This window comes from Equus przewalskii, chromosome 26 (genome assembly GCF_037783145.1).
Source record: "Equus przewalskii isolate Varuska chromosome 26, EquPr2, whole genome shotgun sequence".
Taxonomy (NCBI): domain Eukaryota; kingdom Metazoa; phylum Chordata; class Mammalia; order Perissodactyla; family Equidae; genus Equus; species Equus przewalskii.
This window is the reverse complement of record NC_091856.1, coordinates 25,752,160-25,776,721: the sequence shown is the minus strand read 5'-3', so window position 1 is coordinate 25,776,721 and position 24,562 is coordinate 25,752,160. Positions and strand designations below refer to the sequence as shown.

The 24,562-nt window shown below is 39.1% G+C and overlaps 1 protein-coding gene across 17 annotated transcripts in view; it reads right to left on the bottom strand.

Moving 5' to 3' along the window:
* Positions 1–24,562, bottom strand: part of MRRF (mitochondrial ribosome recycling factor) — a 55,682-nt gene that overhangs the window by 27,016 nt on the left and 4,104 nt on the right. For 6 of the 17 annotated variants that reach the window (XM_008526904.2, XM_008526937.2, XM_070597070.1 and 3 more), the window contains 4 exons: positions 23,629–23,840; positions 15,241–15,396; positions 9,378–9,496; positions 3,561–3,652 (listed from right to left, as the gene is read on the bottom strand). In XM_008526904.2, the coding sequence (XP_008525126.2) occupies positions 3,561–3,652; positions 9,378–9,496; positions 15,241–15,396; positions 23,629–23,840 (579 nt within the window). The remainder of the gene's footprint in view (positions 1–3,560; positions 3,653–9,377; positions 9,497–15,240; positions 15,397–23,628; positions 23,841–24,562) is intronic. The other 11 variants (XM_008526912.2, XM_070597077.1, XM_070597068.1 and 8 more) reach the window with 3 other exon arrangements.

The window sequence follows — 24,562 nt, the reverse complement described above, 5'->3', positions numbered from 1 at the left end:
GGAGACAGTTGCCATTGTCACACAGCTAAAAAGCAGAAGAGCCAGAACTCAATTTCATGCTTTTGTGACACCAAGGCACAAATTTACCATTATACTTTTCCACTTTCCCCGCATATGTCGAACACCTAACAGCTCCTGGCAGATAGTAGGTGCTCAACATATTAGTTCCCTTCCTCACTCCTTCCTCCTAAAGTAAAACTATACATATCTAGAAAATTAAAAGTTCACTGAAATATTAGTATCTTATATTTATATAACTTCTTTCCTCTACGGAAATCATACTAATTAATCTATTTTCTCTACTGATCCCACCAAATCTCTATGTATCATTACATATTATTTCACTTATCTTACAAATAAGGAAGGAGAAGACAGCAAGTCGCTAGGGTGGCGTACCCAGAGTCATACGGAAGTCACTGCCAAAATCAAATAGAAACCTTGGTCCTCTTTACGTCTGAATCAACATTTATCCTCTCACACGACACAGCCTCCATAATATAGAACAGATCATTCATTTTTTATCTGGAAACCTACCAAATGTATAATTCAGTAAGGGGCCTCATGACCTTACCACCTTGTCAAAGGGAAGAAAGTATATAAAAAATGAGGTTTGCAGGAGCAGACGGTTTTGGTCCGTCAACTCTCTCTTGGATTACGCCCAGTAACCAACATAAAATAATGTAAAATATAATGTAACAGATCTCCAAGTCTTTGGAAGTTCAAGTTAAACTCACTGATCCTTCAAACTTAGATACAATGCACAAGGGCAATCATTAAGTCCTGTGGGGCTGCAGAGGTGCATATTATGTCAACTAGATCTTTGAAAGAAAAATATGGTACACAATCGGGCCACTCTAAGAAGAATCCGAGTCAGCAATAAGTATTTAGCCGCATAAACTCAAGCATCACAGAATTTTGAGCTCCAGAAAGAACCTGCAGGCCACTGAGAACAACTCCTTCATCTGGTATATGAGGAAACCAAGGCTCAGGGAGGTTAAGCGGCTTTTCCAAGATTTCACAGAGACTGGAGAGCAAGAACTAAAAAATAAACCTGCTGACTACTATCCATTCCACTTCCAAGTCTTGCTTCTAATGTCCATGAATACACTTAGGACTTTCCAGAATTTCTCATCTATACAGAGAGCACTGGAGAAAGAGCCTGTACTCTGGTAACAGAAAAACAGGATTCAAATCCTGACTGCCACCTACCAGCCATGGGATCTTGGGCAAGCCCCTTAATTCTCTGAATTTCAATCTTTTCATCTATAAACTGTGGGTAATAGCAAATTCCACAAGTCAGCTGCAGGTACTATGAACAACGAGCCTGGCACAGCCTGCGCCACAGTCACGACGGCAAACATCAGGTCTGTACACCCTCAAGCACCCGGCACAGAGCCTGGCACATGATACACTTGTAGAAAATCTACTGAGCAAATCAACAATCTAACCAAGCAAACAGGTACTTGACTTGAATCCAGGCCTACCTGGTTCTTAAACATGAGGTTATATTGTTCCCAATTCATATGATTTCAAAGCAGAGTGTTAATTCTGACTTATAGATACCAAGAACACAATGGAATAAGACGGCCATTTTCTGGCCACGAGGCAGGAAAACTTCAGTTGGGAAAGTTCCTTAACTCTCAGTGTTGGGATTAATTACTGTTGCCAGCATGGGTGCATCATGAGGCTTTGGAATCAACTAAACTTGGGTTTAGGTCCCAGCTTTAGCGTAAGCTGTGTGACCTCAGAGATATTACTTACCTCTCTGAGCCTAGATTTCTATACTCGGAAAATCCCAACTTGACAGGGATTGTGTGACAAATGAGGCGATATATGTAAAGGATTACATGGTGATGTGTGGTGCGAAAAAGACTCTTGACTAGTGTTACACTCCACTTTCCTTTTAGTTATTTGGAAGCTTCATTCATTCATTTCACTTTGGTCTTTGCTCAAATGTCACTTCCTTCCTGAACTTTCCTGTCTACAATAAAACCCCTAGCTCTCTCTATCCCCTCTTTCTGCTTAGTTTTCTTCATAGTCCTTAACATCACGTGGCATTACATTATGTATTTATTTGTTTTTCTATTTGCTGTGCCTGCTCAACTATAAGGTAAGCCCCAGAAGGACAGGGGCTTTTTGTTAGCTTTGTTTATAGTTATATCTCAACAAGTAGGAAAGTGCCTGGCGGGGGCTGGCCCCATGGCAGAGTGGTTAAGTTCACACACTCCGCCTCAGTGGCCCATGGTTTCACTGGTTCGGATCCTGGGCGCGGACATGGGACTGCTCATCAGGCCATGTTGAAGCGGCATCCCACATGCCACAACTAGAAGGACCCACAACTAAAATATACAACTAGGTACTGGGGTGATTGGGGGAGAAAAAGCAAAAAAAAAAAAAGGAAAGTGCCTGGCATGTAGTTAGTGTTTTATTAATATTTGTTGAATGACTGATTGAACTAATCCAACACTTATTTGGAACTTGCTATATGTGAGGCACTGTGTAGGGATAAAGACATAAAGATAATTAAGAAATGAGACTGCAGAAGGAGAAACTAATTCTACCTGCAATGGAAGTTGGGAAGATTTCTGTCTCACTTAGACTACTGCAGGCACCTCCTGACTATTCTCCTCGTGTCTGCTCTGTCCCTCCACACCCCATTTGTTACTCATCTGCCAGAGAGACCCCTTAAAAGTCAATATCAGATCAGGTCACTCCTCTGCTTAAATTCCTCCAGCAGCTTCCCATTACAATTAGAACAAAACCCAAACTCCTCACCAGGGCAAGGAAAACCATTAGCCTCCACTCACCAGCCCAACCGTCTCCTACACTTTCTCCCTCCTTCACTGAGTTTCAGACACACTGCCTTTCTCTCTCAAACATGCCAAGGTCTCATCATTTCTTTCCTTTTTGAATTTAAAAATAAACATTCATTCTTATTCATTTAAAACTGTAAGTTCTATTCTGTTCTTATGCTTAAAATTCTTCAACAAGCAAGGACTAATGTAAAACCAGCTCTTCAAGAAACATGGGTTAGAGATTACAAGCATCAAGGTCTTTTCTGACGCAGGGCCTTTGTGCTTGCTGGCTGTTCACTGTGCCTGGAAAGCTCTTCCCCCAGGCTGGTGCTTCCTCATCATTCAGCCCTCAGCAAAAATGTTACCTCCTTAAAGAGTCCTTTCATGCTAAAGTTGTGCCTGCCACCAGCACCCTCAACCAGTCACTCTCTATTGGATCCCACCGCCCTTTCTTTCTTCATAGCATTTTGTTATCTGGAATGATTTTATGTATTTATGTGTCCTATCTTCCCGACCAGAATGTAAACTACAGGAGGACAAGGACTTTGCCAGGTTTACTGCTGCATCTCCAGCCCCTAGTACAGAGTAGGTACTCAATAAATATTTCTGAATCAGTAAAGTGGATCTTAAAAGATGTCAGAGTTTGCCAAGATAAGAGGTACAGGTAAGGCATGCTACTGGCCTAACAGTACCATTGGGTGTTAGTTTCCTTCAAAGGACAACTGCCCCACTGCATCAAAATATGTGAATTTCAGCCAAACTTACTTGGGAATGGGTACCCGAATTAGTGTCCCTTCTACTTCTGGGTTCAGATTCATTCCACTTTCTCTTATAGCCTTGATAGCTGCAGCTGTACACTGAAAACCAGATCAAAAGGTAAACAGAATTAGTAAATAATTATTACCAGATGTAAGCCCTCTGTCGATAACTGGCAACCCATCTTGGCAGAACATGGAAACATTTAGTTCTGTTACCAGTAAGATCAGGAAGTTACATTGGTGTAGAGTGCTTTGATCAAGCTGAATAGCAAACTATGTCCACTCCTGGTACCAGTGTACTGCGGGAGGAAAAAAAGCAAAGAGAAGGAAAAAATAAAAGAAAACAGCTCTGCTTCTTTGAAAAGATTTCAATGGTTTGAGGCAACACAGATCAAAACCACAATAAATCCTCAAGGGAGGGGGGCTGGTCTGTGCAAAGATTGGTGTAAAGACAGATGAAAGATTTTATACATTAAAAATTCCAGTTGACATTTTACACTCAAAATATACCAGTGCCGATTTGGAATAAGTAAATAAATTTAACTCATTCGCATCTACACTCACTTACGTTTTGGAAGGAGGAATGAGTCTCTGCTGGCGTGTGCTCCAGGAAAGGTAGTACAGTGTACTAGTTAAAAGCATGGGCTTTAGAGTCAGAAGGCTCTCAGTTCAAATCCCTACTTTGCTAGCCATGTGACCCTGGGCAACAAGCTTGACTTCTTTGAGCTCCCATGTCGTAATCTGACACCATGTGGTACCTATACCTCAGAGAGGATTAAATGAGATAACATGACCAATGCATCTTGCTCTGTCCTGGCACATGGTAACAGCCAGGCAAGGGGTGTTATCATGTAAATTTATTATATAAAGGTAAGAATGCACAAACCCGCAAAACAAGACTGAGCTGAAGTCATCACTTAGCCGATGCACTGTTGTCCTGCCTGACATCTTCCAGGGTCTTCTCTGACACAGTCCTGTTTGCCAGGCAGCACAGAGTACATTGATTTCCCAAAGTGCCTCACCTCAAGCAACACTGTAACCACACCTGGTATACAATACTGAAGGATAAGGATAAAAGAAAGGAGCGCGGAAGAGAGAAACTTTCACTGGCATAACAATGTGGAATTCATAAAACAAGGCCTCTGACATTTTCAAAAGAATTTTAGGTTTGACCAGAGCCAGCCCACATCACTGAGATTCACGGGGCCAATTCTTGGCCTTGAGCTCCTCCCTGAACTTTCTGGTTTAAATTAATGAGGTTTGTTGCACACCTATTTTACTTGTTTTGTTTTGTGAGGGAGTGCCTAAAAAGCTTATCCTTTCCTTTTTTAAATTACTTTAACTCTACAAGGACATGAAGCGTTACCATTAAGGTCAAAGAACAAACTGGAACTTATACATGCAGATGAATCATCGCCTTGGGAGACTGCAGACCCACTGCTTAAAACAGTAAATCCCTAAAACCGTCCCTCTGACCACAGACTATTGGAGCTGGAAGGGATCTCTCACATAACCAAGTACAGTACCTCCCTTATGTAGACAGGGACCTATAAGGTCACATCTCTAAGCACAGACAAGGTCTTCCCTGAGAGCCAAGAGCAGTGGAGGGAGGGCCTCACCCACCCTGCTTCCAGTACTGGCAGAGTTAGGAGACTCTAGGCTCCTCAACTCTCTGACGAATGATGTTATTTTGTCTATATTTTCTTTCAGATCCACTAGCTCAAAGTATTCAGAAATTGTGGCAGAAGGGATCTGATTTTTTTTAACATAGCTAAAAATAATTTGGAATTAGGTCTGGTGTATAAAGGGTATGGCCAAGGTAAATAAAAGAGGTGGATAAAGAAATGAAATTTTCCTGTGCAAAAGAACTGCCATCTTCCTTAATACAATGAAACGCAGATTTCTAAAGCATCTCCACTTTGAAGGGGTGGCCTGATTTGAAGTCCCCCAGTCGTCCTCTTCTGAAGCACCTCACTGAATGACTGATAACTCACTGCTCACCATGCCTCCCTTGCCCAGTCTGTCCCAAAAGTCTCCATACGATCTTCCCTTGTAGGCAGGGGAGCACCCACTGCCGCTACCAAGCGGGGCTGGAACTTTGTCTCGATATTTACATCTTCCCAGTACAAGGTTAATGCCGGGTACATGTTAAGTGCTCGGTAAAAGCTTGATGAATGAGTATACTAATGAAGTGGCTCAGATCTGTTACAAAAATTCACCTCCTTACTCTATGTACATAATCCCCAAAACTTATTTTATACTTTACTTATTCAATGTCCTTTCATAAGCAGAAAAATGAAAATCAAGAGAGGTTTCATTTTGCAAAGAAACCTGCTAAAAGAGGAAGTTCTTCTAAAATATCCTAAATATGTATATTTTAATTTGATGTGGTAGGATACAGGGTATTAGTCATTTTCCCAACATGATTTCTGAACTACTCATGGTTCAGCCAAAAAGGCATGTATTTCTATTAATTTCCATCTCTTATCTTAGCCTTTATCCCCTCACTGAGGGATGCTCACTAGTACCCCAGAGTAAATAAGGCTGTTCTCAGAAGGCAACACTGACAACTGCTTGTGGCTGATGGAAGTACTGTGTTGAGAAAGATCAGAGACTCCACCTGGGGGCAGGCAGGAAAAAGTGCTGTGATCAATTAGCAATGTCTGCTATCGCTATTCTTTAGCTAATCTATGCTAAAGGACAAAAGATGATAAAACTTTTGTACACAAGTGAACAAGTCCTTGGCAATTTGGGTTCAAGTCCACTTGGTTAGGGCCATTTCAATTACTGGCCTTCCATTTTCTTTAGAGCCCAATGAGTCCCTAGAATGTAAGCTCCATGAAAGCAAAGACCTTGTCTGTCTTAATCATTAATGAATTCCAGCACCTCAAATAAAAACTAATAACTTGCAGGGACTCAAAAAAAGCTATGTTGAATTAATGAATGGTAAAAGGAGCACAGGCTTTAGTGTCAAACAGCCGTATGTTCAAATCTTGGCTCTATCACAATAGTTGAACCTAGAAGAGATATTTTATTTCTCTGGGCCTCAGTTTCCTTGTCTAAAAAATGGACTAAATAATGCTTAATTTTAGAGAGTACCTGTGTTGATCACGTGAAACAAAACATGAGAAAGTAGTGCCTGGCAACACAGTAGACACTCAATACACATTAGCTTTCTCCCTTCCACAAGTGTAATAATGGAGCCTGCAGAATTTTTTTTCATTTGCCTTGTTCAAATCATGCTGTGGTTTTTACTCCCTTCTTTTCTTTCCCATCATTAACTCTAGCTGCAGGCAAGTTTATGGAAGGCAGCAACCGTGTGTATCATTTATCAAGCAGGACACATGTTAAACAAATGCAACACAGTTTTCTGTCTTCAATGCATTTGAAAAGATTATGCATGTAAATCTGTGTCGTGTCACTACAGCATGACACAGAAATGCTCGGGTTTGGAAAGAAAGCCAAGTGCATGTGAAACAGAAAGGAATTACATAAACACAGAGAGGATTAGCTCAGCATTTTGAAGCTATGAACCTGGGTACTCTATGGACAGCTTCTAAACCGGAGGAAGGAAATGTTTAGTTAGAGCTCTTTGTTTAATATATACACCAGATGAGATAAAGGAATTCAAAAGACAATGTAACTCACACTTCCTCACCCTGTCCTTGTAAAGAACCTCTCTACTGAGATGCGTGTAAAGGTTTTTTCCAAAACCCATAGAATTTCAACTTGGAGAAAGAGTAAAGATGCTTTGGTTGAAAATGAAGATATACTCCAACTTCCTGAGAAAAAATTAAGCTGTTAATACCTCCTCCTGCCTCATAAGATGCTCTGGTGGCCAATCAGGTGCTTCTTCTGTGAATGCCATTTGCCATTTAATAACAGAAGTGGCTGGCTCTGAAAAGCAATCTGCCTGATGAGGCCTTCAAGCTGTGTAATTAGGAGGCTATTCCCTAAATTGGCCCGCAGTGCCTGTGGGATTAGATGAATAAGGTGGAGAGGCCTCAGCAGTTCAGAGGGAGCCAGAAAGGGAAAGAGTTAATAGTTCCCTTTTCGTTCATTTCTCTGCTCCTCAGTAACACCAGGAATGAGTGCCCCGCTTCCACCAACCTAATGACAGGTATTCATCCATTTGAGGAAAATTTACTGAGTGCTCCCATGTGCCAGGTACTGCGTTAGGTGCTGGACACAATGAAAAAATTAGATATGATTTCTACAGTCCAAGGTTACAATCTAGTGAAAGTGAGATGGAAAATAAAGATATAAATAAATGTATAATTATTAATGACAAGTGCAATGAAGAAAAAGAACTGTGCTGTATAAGAGATCAGTGTGATGGAATAATTTAGATTGGGTAGATTAGGGAAGACTTCCCTGAGAAAGGCACATTTAAGCTGTGATCCAAAATATGAGTGGCAATTAGTCAGGCAAGAGTGTTCCCGGCAAAGGGAACAGCATATGCAAAGGCCCGGAGGATGCAAATGGTGTGGTGTGTTTGAGAAACTGAAAGGCCAACATGGCTAGAGAAGTATGCAAGAATGACAGTGACATGAGACTGGAGAGATTGGAGAGACAGGCAGGGGCAATATCATGCAAAGCCTTCTAGGCCACAATAATCTTTCTCTTAAAGATTACTTGAATTCACTGATAAATTTAAAGCATGGGAATGACATGATCCAACATATATTTTTAAAAGTTCACTCTGGCTGTAGTATGGAGAATGAAATGGGAGTGGGGAGGAATAGTCCCCCACAAGTGTGCATGGTACACTAGCTACAAGAACCCTCTAATTTGAAACAATCTGTTCATAGCAAGAGCTTTCCCTTACTCATCTCTCTAACCTAGTTTGTCAAATCCAGCAGGTTCAACTTTGATCTGTGTCTTTGGGATAGAACTCCAAAATAGACAATCAGAACAGGAAAGGACTTCAGATTCCTTCACCTCATATTAACAGATGAGGAAATGGATGTCAAAGAGCTCACTGGCAGTAGAGATGGGACCAGACTCCAGGTTCTCTAGGACTCCCAATCCAGGTCAATTCCTACTAGACCAATAAGGAAAAGCCCATTTATCCTCCTCAACTAGACTGGAAACCATCGTCTCAAGGTTGCAATGATCTAATGCAACCCATCTTCCAGGCCTGGAAGCACTGTGCTCTGTGCAGTATTCTGCAACGGTCAGTCCAGTTTGAAAGGAATGTGAATTCTTGGAGGGTCTGCTCCAAATGCAAATGAAGAGGGCAAAAACTGGTGGCCCACAGTTTTAATACCTCCTCCTGCCCCATAAGGTGCTCTGTGCAAATATGGCCCATTAATACATTCTGTCTCACGGTCTTAAAAAAAAAGTGAATTACGTATCAACATTTAACAAAGATCTTACATAAAAATGGGGATCACTGGCTTCTTCTGGAAATAAAAATCATTATCTGGCAACACTGACTACCAGGCCTACATTTCTGCCTGGCAACGATCGGCAGGAGCTGGGCAGAGGCTGCTCCCTTCAGACAGGGCACAGGCCTTCCAGTTTACCACAGCCCCCTCCACGTTGGCCAAGTGCCCATCACTGCATTGCCACTATTGTTTTTCTTAGATGGGGCCTATTTCAGTATTCAAATTACTTGCCTGGCCTTTACGGTGTTTGAGTTTTAACACAACAGGAATTTAGAAACAGGAAGAGAGCTTTTCCTTATCCTTAAGTTCCCTTTACTATGCCTTCTCTCCTGTTACATCCCAAGCTGGAGGGAATACTTCCTCCTGACTCGACCCAGCCTCCTCCATTCCAAAAGAGACCACGGAGAGGAACCCTTTCAGCAAAGCCACCTTACCTCTGGGAAACTGGCCATATTCACCAAAATCAGCTGTGGCGACTTCATGGAGATCTGGCCAATCTGGTTTAAAGCAAGCTTCCCATCAGCAGTTACCACAGTGATGTGATCAAGGGATCCTAAAAGAAAAATTAAAGGGTCTTTTATTCTTCCTGGAAATAGAACAAAGAATCCTAAAGTTCATATGGGGCAACAAAAAATCCTGAATAGCTAAGTAATCCTGAGAAAAAAGAACAAAGCTGGAGGCATCACAATCCCTGACTTCAAAATAGACTACAAAGCTATAGTAATCAAAACAGCATGGTACTGGTACAGAAATAGGCACACAGATCAACAGAACAGAAGTGAAAGCCCACAAATAAAACCACACATCTACAGATAGCTAATCTTCAACAAAAGAGCTAAGCACATATAATGGAGAAAGGAAAGTCTCTTCAATAAATGGTGTTGGTAAAAATGGACAGCCACATGCAAAAGAATGAAAGTAGACCATTATTTTTGCCATACACAAAAATTAACTCAAAATGGATCAAAGACTTGAAGATAAGATCAGAAATCATAAAATACAGGCAGCAGAAAATAATAGGCAGTACACTCTTTGACATCAGTCTTAGAAGGATCTTTTTGAATACCATGTCTACTCAGACAGGGAAACAAAAGAAAAAATAAACAAGTGGAGCTTCATCAGACTAAAGAGCTTCTGCAAGGCAAACGAAACCAGGAACAAAACAAAAAGATAACCCACCAACTGGGAGAAAATCTTTGCAAATCATATATCCAACAAGGGGTTAATCTCCAAAATATATAAAGGAACTCACACAACTCAACAACCAAAAACCAAACAATCCAATCAAAAAATGGGCAGAGGACATGAACAGACATTTTTCCAAAGAAGATATACAGATAGCCAACAGGCACATGAAAAGATGTTGAACATCACAATCATCAAGGAAATGCAAGTAAAAACTACACTAAGATGCCACCTGACACCCATTAGAATGTCTATAATCACCAAGACAAAAAATAACAAATATTCGAGAGTATGTGGAGAAAAGGGAACACTCACACACTACTGATGGGAATGCAAACTAGTGCAGCTACTATGGAAAACAGTATAGAGACTTCTCAAAAAATCAAAAATAGAAAGACCATACAACCCAGCTATGCCACTACTGGGTATCTATCCTAAAAACCCGAAATCAGCAATTCCAAGAGTCCCATGCACCCCTATGTTCATCGCAGCATTATTTTTTTTTTTTAAGATTTTATTTTTTTTCCTTTTTCTCCCCAAAGCCCCCTGGTACATAGCTGTATATTCTTCGTTGTGGGTCCTTCTAGTTGTGGCATGTGGGATGCTGCCTCAGCGTGGTTTGATGAGCAGTGCCATGTCTTCGCCCAGGATTCGAACCAACGAAACACTGCGCCGCCTGCAGTGGAGCGCGTGAACTTAATCACTCGGCCACGGGGCCAGCCCCCATCGCAGCATTATTTACAATAGCCAAGACATGGAACCAACCTAAGTGCCCAGCAACTGATGATTGGATAAAGAAGATATGGTATATATACACAATGGAATACTACTCAGCCATAAAAAAGGACAAAATCGTCCCATTCGCAACAACATGGATGGACCTTGAGGGTATCATGTTAAGCGAAATAAGCCAGACAGAGAAAGACAAACTCTGTATGACTCCACTCATAGGTGGAAGTTAACATATAGACAAGGAGAACTGATCGGTGGTTACCAGGGGAAAGGGGAGGGTGGGGGGAGGGCACAGAGGGTGAAGTGGTGTACCCACAACATGACTAACAATAATGTACAACTGAAATTTCACAAGGTTGTAAACTATCATAATCTTAATAAAAAATTTTTTAAAAATCTTTAAATAAATAAAAATTATAGGGTCTTAGAATTCAGAGGGACCTTAGTAGACCCACATCTAAGTCCCTCTCTAATTCAGATTCAACTAATATTTAGGGATCCCTCATCAGCGTGGCAAGACCATTCAAGGGGCTTTCATAGAAGTGTCATGTGATGGCAAGGGCTTTGAAATGTTGGCAGAACTAAGTTGGAATTCCTCACCAGCCATTAGGGTGGCTTTGCAGGGACCTGAGTGGTTTCCTGTAACACAGAACTTTCAGAGCTAAAACTGGAAAGAGTTGGTCACCTGTCCAGCAACTTTGCCATTTACTATGAAACTTCAGGCAAGTTACTTATCTTCTCAGTAACTTGGTTTCCAACTCAGTCAAAAAAAAGAACTACGTTACAGGATTATGGCTAAATATAAACAATCAAGAAACAAGAGGCACCAAAAAATAAGCATAAAAAAAGTACTTCCTATTAGCATTTTCAGTTCTTACAACTACCCTGGTAACATTCTATTACTATCTCCACTTCACACATGAGAAAACGAGACTTGGGGAGGTTTAATGGGCTAAGATCATAGAGCTAAGAAAAGAAAAAGCAATCAAGAGCCAAGCCCCAAACTCAGGTGTGCTTAATTCTGATTCCAATCAAGCCTCTTTCCCATACACCAGTGGAACTCAAATTTGGCTGTGTGAAGAATCACCAGGGAGCTCTTTAATTTAGATGCCTGGACCCCACCCCCAGAGATCCTGATGCTGTAGGGGCTAAGGAGCGTACGATTTTGAGGGAGTCTGCAATTTTTTTTAAGATCACCACATGATTCTGACACGTAGCCAAGTTTAGAACTATTCCCTAATATCACCTTGATTCTGGGTGTAGATCCCTTTTAGAAAGAACAAACAAACAAAAACACCAACTATTAACATTTCATTGTTATGTTGGATCTCATCTCCATCCACATCTGAATTCTGGAAAACCCTGGGCAAAATTTTCAGAAACCCAAGAAGGTAAGCAAATAAAGCCACAGTTACAGATGGAAAACGGGCATTATTCAAACTCCTTGACTTCCTATGCAAACAAGAACTAGAAGAAAAACCTTACCATTCACAGTAGGAACCACTCCAGGATGGTTCACACTGAGACACAAAGAGAAAGTGGTGGGGAGTGGGTCTCTGACACAAATTGGGAGTTGTCCAAGCAAGCTAATATTGCAAAAATGCAGTATCATGCTATGGCCCAAAGATCTGATTTGAAGTACTCAACCAGATTCAATGTCATGACAAGACAGAACGTCGTTGACATCACTGGCTTCAATCCGTAAAAGTTCAGGAGGCATAATGGTGAAAGTCTCCATGATTCTGAAGACCAACGACCTGGGTTCAAATACTAACTCTGCCACCTCCTGATTGTGTGACTCTGGGCAGATCCCTTCAAACTTTTGGGTGTCTATTTCCTGATCTCCAAATGGGGCATAAAAATTGTACTTATCTCATAGGGTTGTTATGAGAATTAAACGAAACAGTTTATGGAAAGCACTTATGACTGTGTCCTGGCATATACAAGTGCCCAACAAATGTTAACTATTATTATTATTTCTTGACTTTCTCCTATGTCTTAACCAAACTAACTGACTTACACTTTCACCAATACAGTCTCTTCTTTCTTGCCTCAGGACCATTAGTGTATATTTTTCTCTCTACTGAGAACATCCTTCTCTGCTCAGATAACTCCTGCTCATTCTTTAACACTCAGCTATAACAGCATCTAATCTCAGAAATCTTGTCCGATCTCCTAGACTGGATTACAAACCACCTTCTGAGCTTCCAAGCATCCTATGCACGTTTCTGTAATAATGATAACGGTAACTAGTCTTTGTTGAACACATCCTATGAGCAAGACACTGTACTGAACGCTTTCTATGATTTACTTGCTTTCACTATCACAATAACCCTCTGAGATAATTCCACCATTTCACAGACGAGGAAACCAAGGTACAGATAGTAACCTGCCCAAGGTCACAAGAGCTCTTAATAAAGGGGCCAGAATTCACACCCAAGTCTGACCAACTCCAAAGCCACAGTCTTCACCACTCTGCTTTGCTATATGGTTTTATACACATTGCTTTACTTGTCTGTTCCTTCTCATTAGGCTGTAGGTTCTTGGAAGGTGGGGACAATGTCTCTTCTCTCTGTATCTACAGCACCTATTAATCAGCACAGAATAAGTACTCAATAATGCTGTGGTGAATAAATGAATGTATGGATGGATGGATGAAGGAGAGAGAGGGCAAGAACAAACAAATGAATAAACTCGTATCTCAGACAACTATTAAAAGTAATCAACAATCTTGGAAATAGAAATTGCTGGTAGACAGACGAAGGTGTAAGAGGAAAAGTGCCTGCTGGTTCACATAGTAATGAAAGATGATATGGAAGAATCTGGCAAAAAAAGACTGTTTCACCCAGTTTCCTCCTGGCCTCAGTTCTACATAGAACATTACAGAAACACTACACTGAAAAGAAAGCAGCAAAGAGGAAATACCAACGGGAGGCCTTTTGAAAATAGATCTTAATTCAGCCTTCCCGATTTGCCATAAGACCCTTTGCCCAGAAGTCCCAATATGGGCTTTTCAGTATGCAATTGCGGTGGTTCCCATTCCCTAAATCCATATCGACATAATGCATCAAATCCTTTTCCCTCAATCTGTCCCCAGCGAGAATCTCCCTCAGCCTCATTCCTGCCCCTCATTTTCTCAGAGGTTAACATTTAACAAATTACACTCCCAACCTTTTTCCAGGCCCATCATCTTTTTAAGTTCAACAAGAGTGGAGCTTGCTGGCTAATTTTAAGTATCACATTTCTCCCTGAGCTCCTCTCAAACTGCGCTCTGGTTTCGGCTGCAGAATGTTAACAGGCCAGAAAGCACAGGGGAGACAAAGCACTTTATCAGTTTCATACCTAAAATAATAAGCAAGTTTAAAATAAACAGTTGGGAGAGATTGAATGGCATGCTCTACTGTCAGCAAAGGCAGAAATGCCCCAGTCTAAAGGTTGACAAATGACGAAATGGTTTTCTGGCTTCACATTGGACCTCGTCTCTGAACTCAGTAAGTTTCTGCTGGTATTTATAAATGCAGCTGTATATTTTCCACTTGGTTTTCTTAAGAACAAGTTCATGAAACATTTTCTAGTTTCCTTATGAACTATCTCAACCAAGATGTGAGTGGGAGCAGTCCAAGCTCCCAGAGATACCTTCAGAGGGGGTCCCAGGCTTGACTCTAGGATGATGACAATTTCCAAAAGGCCAATTTAACAGCAATTGGACTTTTCCTGCCTGCCTGCACCATTAGCTGACAACTCACTTCTTCCATCACATCTGCAAACAGTTCTCCTAGACAGTTCTGACATTTCCCACTTAGAAAAGCCACTCTCAGGAAGTTATTAACCCAAACGGAATCTTCCTGGTCAAGCTCAGAGGTAAGAAATGTCTCAGGTGGGCAGGTTTGCAGCCACTTGGTTTCCAGTAATAGATAACCATGGCCAAATAGTGCAAATTGGAAAAATCACACCAAAGATGTCAGTTACTGAGAGACTAAATACCTAGAAAGTGTTTATAGTACAGTCATAATGTAACTCCCACCTTCTGAGAGTATAATTCCATGAAAGCAAAGACCATGCCTGTTTTTGTTCACCATTGTGTACCAGCACAATGCAGTTCATAGCAGGCAAATATTCGCTGAATGGATAAATAAATGTTGTGTTAAGTATGTACCAGGCACTGAGCTAGAACCATTACATATGTTACCTCACTTATTTTAACACCCATCCCAAAGCCATAAGATAGGAAGTAGACACAGAAACTGAGGACCATAAAAGTAAAGGAACAGCCCATGGGCACCAGCTAGTAAGTGACAAAGCTAGGAGTAAAATTCAGATCTGCCAAAGCCATGCTTTTTTCACTACACCCTTCTCAGAAACATTGGTTCAGTCACTAACCTGGTGAGGTCCTTATATTGACAGTCTTATTGAAATTATCCTTGAGTGCTTCCATCACAGACTTCATTTCTTCATCCACCTCTTCCAAGCTGATTATATCCTCAACCAAGGCAGTGTTAAGATTCACTCTAGTTTGGGACTGTCCTTTCCCTTTGGCTAGAAAGTCAACATTCAGTGAATAAAAGAACAGCAGCATAAACAAAGACAATAAACAATTAGTGAATAAGTACCTACTATGTACAGGGCAAAATGCCAAGTGCAGAAAATTATAGAACATTATCACTGCCCTAAAAAAGAGCCTACATTTACTGAGTATCAACTATGTACCAGCATTGTGCTAAACACTTTCCCAGATATTAGTGAAGGCACAGGCTTTATAATGGGTGAAAATCCTGGCTATGATGGATACCAGTTTTATGACCTTGGGCAAGTTACTCTACTTTTCTGAGTCTCGGGATCCTTACCTGTAAAACAGGGATAATATCTATATTGCCACGTTGCTACAAGGATACCAATTAAGTAACTCAAATATCTAAAACATCATTATCCACATGGTGGGCACTCCATAAGTGAATTATTTGCTTATTTTTCAGAAAAAATAAACAGGAGATGAGAAAGATAAAGTGACTTGTTGAATATCACAAGGTCATGAAACAGTAAAGCCAAGATTTGGTCCCAGCTCTGCCTAATTTTAAATCCATGAACTTTCCGTTAGACTGTATCCATAAAATCTAATTGGAGACACAGGAAATATATTAATTCATTTTAAAATGAATACTAAGACAAGGATATGCAATGTATCTGATGGCTGGTACAGACAAAAGAGACAACAGTTGTTTAGAAACATTAAACACCACCAATGGTAGCAAGAATGGCTTGTATTTTAGAAAATCAACAGCACCAGGAGCTGAGTGAAGTTCTATTTTACGTCTAAACCATCATGGCAATTTTTCATATACATTCTATAATGTGCATATATAAATCACTCCCACGAATAATACAGATATTCTTGCATTTCTTTATGGAGGGTGGGGGAAGGAGAAAAAGAACAAAAATATTTAAATAATATTATCCTACACTTGTTTATTTATTCAACAAACATTTATTGAGATTCATTCATAAAAATTTTATTGAACATCTACAAGAAGATCCTGTGCTATCTGTATAGCATATTATAATTTGTAAGGCAATTTCAAGTACATTTTTCTATTAGATATTCAAAGTAGCTCTCTGAGGCAGGATAACAGAGATTACTATTGTCCCCATTGTACAGATGAGAAATCTGAGGCACAGCCTTTAAACGTTTTGCCCATGGGGCCGGCCCGGTGACGGAGCAGTTAAGTGCGCAATTTCACTTCTCGGCCGCCCAGGGCTCGCCAGTTGGTATCCTGGGTGCAGACATGGCACCGCTTGGCAAAAGCCATACTGTGGTAGGCATCCCATGTATAAAGTAGAGGAAGATGGGCATGGATGTTAGCTCAGGGCCAGTCTTCCTCAGCAAAAAGAAGAGGATTGGCAGTAGTTAGCTCAGGACTAATCTTCCTCAAAAAAAAAAAATGTTTTGCCCAATGTAGCCAACCAGTAAGCAGCAGAGTAATTTTTTTTTAAACATTTATTTGCTTGTGTTACCCTCACGCTTGAAACCTCACTGCTCTTAAGTTGACAGGCTACTAGCTTAACATTTTCAGAACTGATCAAAAACGTGAATCTTCAGATTTAGAAATACTAGGTCCAAACAGGATAATAACAGTAAATTCATACTTAGACATCTTGTGAATGCAGAAAACCAAGGACAAAAGTTATCCACAAAGGATCAAAATTTAGAATAAGAGCACACTTTCCATACTTTCCGAAAGCAAGAATAGAAGCTAGAAACAAGGGAAATAATATCTGCAACTTTGGACTTTGTAAACCAAGTATGCATGTTAAAAATTTTAAGTTATGCTCATCAATATCAGAATGGATAAAAAGTAGTAGGGAGCCAGTTCCATGGCTGAGTGGTTAAGTTTGTGCACTCTGCTTTGATGGCCCAGGGTTCATCGGTTTGGATCCTGGGCACGGACCTACACGCTGCTCACCAACTATATACTATATCTATACTATACTATATATACTATATATATACACACTATATATATATATATACACACTATATATATATACTATATATACTATATATATACACTATATATACACTACATATATATACTATATATACTATATATATACGATATCTATATACTGAAGTACAACAGACAAAACTCATCCATGCCATTAAAAGTGAGAACAGTTACCTACAAGAAGCAGAAGGTGGTAAGCTATTAGAAGGGGGCATAAAAGGGACTTTTGACGTGCTGGGAAAGATCTGGGTGCTGATTACACAAGCGTTTTCAGTTTGTGAAAATTATCAAGCTGTTTTCTTATGATAACTGCATTTTTCTATACGTGCTTTTTTATTTCCATAAAAAGATAAAAAAGAAATTAAGAATAACCACCAAAACAGTAAGAAATTGAAAGTATAACTCCCAAATCAGCAGGGATAAAAAAGGAATACAGAAACTTGATTAATCCAATAGAAAGGAGGAAAGAAGAAAAAAGAAACAAAACCACAATAAAGTACAAAATAAAATGATGGAAATACAAATACTCAGTAATCACAATAAATATAAACAGACCAAAAGGACAGTTAAAAGATAGAGAGTCTCAGTAAGAATTTTTTTAATCTAGTCATATACAATATATACAAGAGGTTTTACAAAAACATAAGATCACATAAAGTTTAATGTATAGGAATGGAAAAATTATAACCCTGGCAAGTATTAACCAAAAGAGGCTTGTGTAGTTATATTATCAGACAAAATAGATTTTAAGACAAAATCCATTATTAGAAATAATGAGGACTTGGAAGGACCTTGAGGGAACTATGTTAAGTGAAACAAGCCAGCTAGAGAAGGATAATCTGTGTATGACTCCACTCATATGAGGAATTTAAAATTATGGACTAAGAACAGTTTAGTGGATACCAGGGGAAAGGTGGGGTGGGGGGTGGGCACAAAGGGTGAAGTGGTGCACCTACAACACGAATGACAAACATTAATGTACAACTGAAATTTCACAAGATTGTAACCTATCATTAACTCAATAAAAAAAAAAAAGAAATAATGAGGACTACTTCATAAAGATAACGGAAACAATTCACCAAAAAGATCTGAGCTTAAATATACTCAATAACATAGCCTCACAATGAAAAGGAGAAACTAATGAATCTACAATCATACTAGGAGATTTTAATATACCTTTCTCAATAACTGATAAATTGAACAAATGTAAAAAAATAAAAATTTGATCAACACAATTAGCCAATTTGATCTAATGATTACATATAGAACCACACACCCAACCATAAGAGAATATCCATTCTTGGGCTGGCCCGGTGGCACAGCGGTTAAGTGTGCAGGTTCTGCTTCAGCAGCCCGGGGTTCACCAGTTCGGATCCCGGGTGCGGACATGGCACCGCTTGGCAAGCCATGCTGTGGTAGGCGTCCCACGTATAAAGTAGAGGAAGATGGGCATGGATGTTAGCTCAGGGCCAGTCTGCCTCAGCAAAAAGAGGAGGATTGGCAGCAATTAGCTCAAGGCTAATCTTCCTCAAAAAAAAAAAACCATTCTTGTCAAGCACTCTTGGACCTTTATATAAAATGACCATGTTCTAGCCTCAAAGCAAATCTTAACAAATATCTAAGAGTCTATATCATACAGAACACATTCTTTGACCATGGTGGGATTAAGCTAACTCTCCAAGAAACATACGTTTGAAAAATTTTAAACACTTCAAAATAACTCACAGACTAAAGAAAAATACATAATGGAACTTTACAAATATTTAGAAACGACAATAATGAAAATACTATATAGCAGGGGGCCGGGCTCATAACCTAGAGGTTAAATTGGGCATGCTCCACATCAGCAGCCCAGGTTCAGTTCCTGGGTGCAGACCCACACCACTTAGCAGCAGCCATGCTGTGGCAGCAACCCACATACAAAACAGAGGAAGACTGGCAAAGGTGTTAGTTCAGGGAGAACCTTCCACAGGAAAAAAAAAAATACTATATATCAAAAACTTATAGGAAGCACCTAAAGCTGTATTTAGAAATTTACAGCTTTCTATGCTTATAAGAAAAGAAGAAAGGTTGAAAGTAACTGTCCAGCTCAAAGGATAGGAAAATAACAAGATAGGAGAAAGTAAACAATAAAGAGCAGAAACTGATAAAATCAAAAAAAGAGAGACCAACAAAATTAAAAGCTTTTCTTAAAAGGCTTATAAAATTGATGAACTTCTGTCAAGAATAATTGAGAAAAAACTAAGTAGACACAAAATAACTATTAAGAAAGAAAAAGGGGACACAGTTATCAAAACAGCAGAGATTTGAATAATCTTAAGAGACTTTTATGGACAACTATGTCAACAATTTTGAAAACTTAGGAAAAATGAAAAATTCCCTAAAAATATAATTTACTACAACTAACTCAAGAAAAAAGAGAAAATCTAAGCAACCTCATAATCATTAAAGAAATTGAAGCTATGATTTTAAAGTCTACCCACACACATGCACACACACAAATACTAGGTCCAGATGATTTTACAGGCAAGTCCTACCAATCATGCAAGGAATTGATAATCCTGATCTTATACAGACTATCCCATTAAGACAGAAAGAAAGAGAGACAGATGAACTCCCTAACTCACATGATGAGACTAATATAGTCTTGATGCCAAAATCACACAATAATACTAGAAAGTTATGCCTATCAATATCAGAAAGTTACATTAAGGCTAATCTCACATACAAATATAGACTCAAAAACCCTAAATTAATATTAACAAGCCAAATCCAGCAATGTATATACAGATTATGTATCAAGAGCAAGTAGGGCTTACACCAAGAATGCAAAAGTGGTTTAACATCAGAAAAAGCTATTGATGTTGAGCTACCACATTAAAAGATTAAAAGATAAAAAAAAAATGATCATTCAATAAATGCAGTAAGAGCATTTGATAAAAATTTAATATTCATTCAAAACAAAAACTTAGCAAAATAGGGATAGACGATATTTTGATAGACTACCGAAAATTAAAGCAAACAGAATTCTTGACGTTAACGTCTAAAAAGTGTTCCTTATAAAGTCAAGAATAAAACAAAGATGTCTACTATCATCAATCACATTTATTCAAATTATCTTAGAGTTCCTAGACACTGCAGTTAGAAAGAAAGACAGAGAAGAAATAAAAGGTATATAGATTGGAAAGGAAAAAACAAGCTATCATCATATACATGTATTATAATTATCAACCTAAAAAATCCAAAAGAATATACAAACAATAGATCTAATAAAAGACTTCAGCAAGGTTGCAAGATACAAGATCAATGTATAATAATCAAAAGTGTTCCTATTCACCAGCAACCAAATAAAACAAATTTTTTTAAAGATATAAACTTGAAATAATAAATCTTCTATAAAATAACAAAGTAGAATATATGCATGACCTTAAGGTAGGGAAAAATTTCTTAAATAGAAAACAAAAAGCACTATCCATAAAGGAAAAGATTGATAAATTGGGCTACATTAAAATTAAGAACTTCTATTCATCAAAAAAAACCATTAAAAGTGTGAAAAGGCAAGCATATCAGCGATACATACATACGACAGAAGTCTTGTCTTTAGAATACATAAAAACTCCTACAAATCAATTTTTTTAAATGGCAAAAAGACTAGAAAGTGGATATCCAAATAGCCAATTAACAAAGGAAAAGGTGCTCAGCATCGTTATTCATCAAAGGAATACAAATTAAAAGCACAGTGAAATGTAATTGCACACCCTCAGAACAGCTGGAATGAAAAAGACTACCTATACCAAGTGCTGATGAACATGGGGAGCAAACAGAAAGCTGAAACACTTGTGGGAGGAGCGTGACCTGGCAGGACCATCTGGGAGAACCGTATGTACTGAAACTGAATACATGCACACCCGAGGACAACCCCTCCTCTTGGTGTGCACCCAATAGAAAGGCACACATACGGGCACCAAAATAATGTACAAGAATGTTCAAAGCAGCATTATTTATTTTAGCTCAAAAGTGGAAGCAACCCAAATGTCCATCACCTGTAGAAAGCACAGATAAATTGTGGTATATGCATTCAGTAGAATACTACAAAGAAATAAAAATGCACAAACAACTACTACATGCAAGAACATGGACAAATCTCACAAATAGATTGTTAGCAAAAGAAGCCAGGCACAAAAGAAGCCAACCTGAGCTCAAAAAGGGCAAAACTAATCTATGGGTTATCTTTTAAAAGGTGACACCTGGAAGGGACATGAGAGAAGCTTCCAGAGTACACGTGATGTTCTATATCTTGATCTGGGTGATAGTTACACAGTTGTGTTCACTTTGTGAAAATTCACTGAGCCGTACACTTACAATTTATATACGTACTTTTCTATACATCTGTTATAACTCAAAAAATTTAGTTTAAAAAATATATCATACACAAAAGTGATAAAAATGATGACAGCGTAGAAATTAATCTAATTAAAGAACTATGCAAGATCTCTATGAAGGCAATCTAACAATGTGATTATAAATTTCATATAGAAGAGCAAAAGGTCAAGAAGAAGAAAAAGAAAAAGTGTGCACGTGGTGAGGGGAAAGATTTGTAGCACTAGATTCAAGACTTTATGACAGTGATTCAGGCGCTGATAAAGTGCTGACGCAATTTATTACACATATAGAAAAGAAACTTCAAATTAGATTCCCTTGCTCACATCATGTTCAGAAACAAACTCCATATGGATTAAAAAGCCAAATAGGAAAGTAAAAACCTTTAAAATATTTAGAAGAAAATAGAGAATGGCTTTATGACCTTGAAATAGGTAAGGATTTGTTAGATAAGACACAAAGCACAAATGATAAAGGAAAGGACTGAAAAATACGACTATATTAAAACTTACGCTCAACAAGACACCATAAAGTAAAAAGCAAAGCAGATACTTGTAACGTATATAATCAACAAAGGCTTAACATTCCTAATATAGAAAGAATCCAATAAATATAAAAGAAAAAGTCAAACAACTGACTCTTCAAAGAGGCAATCAAAGAAGACAAAAACTGAATAGCCAATTAAATATGAAAAGACGCTACTTACACGCTGTAGCTAGTGTCTAGTGTACCAGGGGACTGCAGTTCTGCGGGCACCAGGGGCCCCTGATTTCCAGCTCTGCCACTAACTAGAAATGACTGTGGGCAAATGTCTTATACAGGTATCTCAGTTTCTACATTTGCAAAATGGTGATATCTGTACTTCTCTAGATAACTATAAGAATTTCTTCACTGGACAATTATAATTCCTTCAATGGATAATTCTAAGAATCAATTAAATGTAAAGTTTTTTACAGAATATGTCTTCTAAGCATTAATGCTCTTTCAGCAACTAGTTAAATTTTCCTATTAATAGAAAAGGGAAGGTTTGCATGAAACCATAAAAGGAAAGTCAGTGGAAAAGATATTCAGCAGTATATTTCTAGCACCATCCTTAGGAGTGGACTCCCTGACCCACCAGTGCAAACAGCAGGTCCGCCTGACAATTTTCTGTCACTCATTCACTCATTCAGCAAAATGTTTTGATACACACCCTGTGTTGGGCGCTGTTAGGAACTAAACAAGAAAAACATAGACCTTGCCCTCATAGGGTCCAGCACAGAAGACATACAACAAACTATAATCAATCCCACAGTTAATTAATTAATTAATGAGCGCTGTGCTAAGTACGTCAAAGGTAAAATAACAGGGCACACAACTGCAAGTAACAAGGGACCTGACCCAGTCTAAGAGGCCAGGGAAGGCTTCCCTGGCGAAGTGACATTTAAGCTGAGACCGGTGGTATATCAAAGTCTCATTCTTGGATGACACAAACCATTAAGATCATCCATCTAAATTCATGGCTCTAATACCCTCATACTCAACAATCTTCTGGTTTTAATTTTACTTCCAACACAGATATTCCTATAAGGAGAAAACATGTTGATCTCTGCTGCAAGCATTCTGGTTTGCTTGGCACTTACACCTCTAATTCTAAATCTGAAAGAAAGAAATTAGGCATTTTCCGAGCCGCGGTAACATGTGAGGCAGCACGGTAATCAGAAAACAGACCCTAGGTTCTAATACCATCTCTGTCACTGTGACTTTTAAGCTAATCAATCGAACTCTCTGAGACACCATTTCCTCACGTGGCAAGAGGAGAAATTCAGTACATCTCTGAGATCCCTTCCAGCTATGATAATTCAAGGGCTAAATATAAGAAAGGGGTGAGGAGGTCATATGTCTCTACCTTTGGCTTTCTTGGTAGCAAAATGACGGACTGGTACAGCGGGACAGGCCACATCTTGCCCATGGTCATTTTGTCTTCTGCTCACTGTCTTCAGCGGAACTTCTGAAACAGGTCTGGTCAAGGCTGCGAGGGAGTTGCACAGGGCAGGCGAGACCAGGCGGAAGCACTTTAAACCCAAGGCCATGACTGAAGACAATCCTTGTGAACATCTACTAAAAATAAGACAAAAAAGGAGATCTTAAGTACAACAGACTCTATTACCACTTCGGAAAATAATCTGTACCACTTATCAAGCAACTCGTATCAACTGAGCTATGCGCTAGGCAATTTAAATACATTCTCTCTAATCCCCCTCCCAACAGCCAGACAAGGAAATATGATTTGCCCCATTTTACAGGATGAAGAAAACGAGGTTCACAGAGATTGAAGGAACCTGCCCACAGTCTGTAGGACTCCAAATCGCCATGCTCTTTCCACTACACCAAATGCCTTTAGAACACAAGGAACACAGAGCTAAGCAAATGTGCAGCAGCCTAAATCTTTAATGATGCTAATTAAACCCTTACATAAGAAAAGGCACAAAATCTTGATAAAGTTACACTATAAAGAGGGAGGGGAGAGCACTGGAAGAGGACTTTAAACTAAATAAAGCTATTTCAACAGGCATAAAATGACTGGAAAATTCACACGACAGCATTTAATTAAATTTTCTTTGGTTCCTTATGCACTGATTACCAATTAGGATGCACTTTAATGTGAGTCTGAAGCATGGCTGAGGTTTGAGGTCTTCCATATTACAGAACTAAAGCTCTGGAAAATGCCACCCTCTTCTGTGTTAACACAAGTTACACATCAGACTTCTGAGGTCTTTGACCATGAAAAGATGCTAAGTGTCTACAGCTACCCCTGGGATAGAACACAGTCCTAGCTAGCT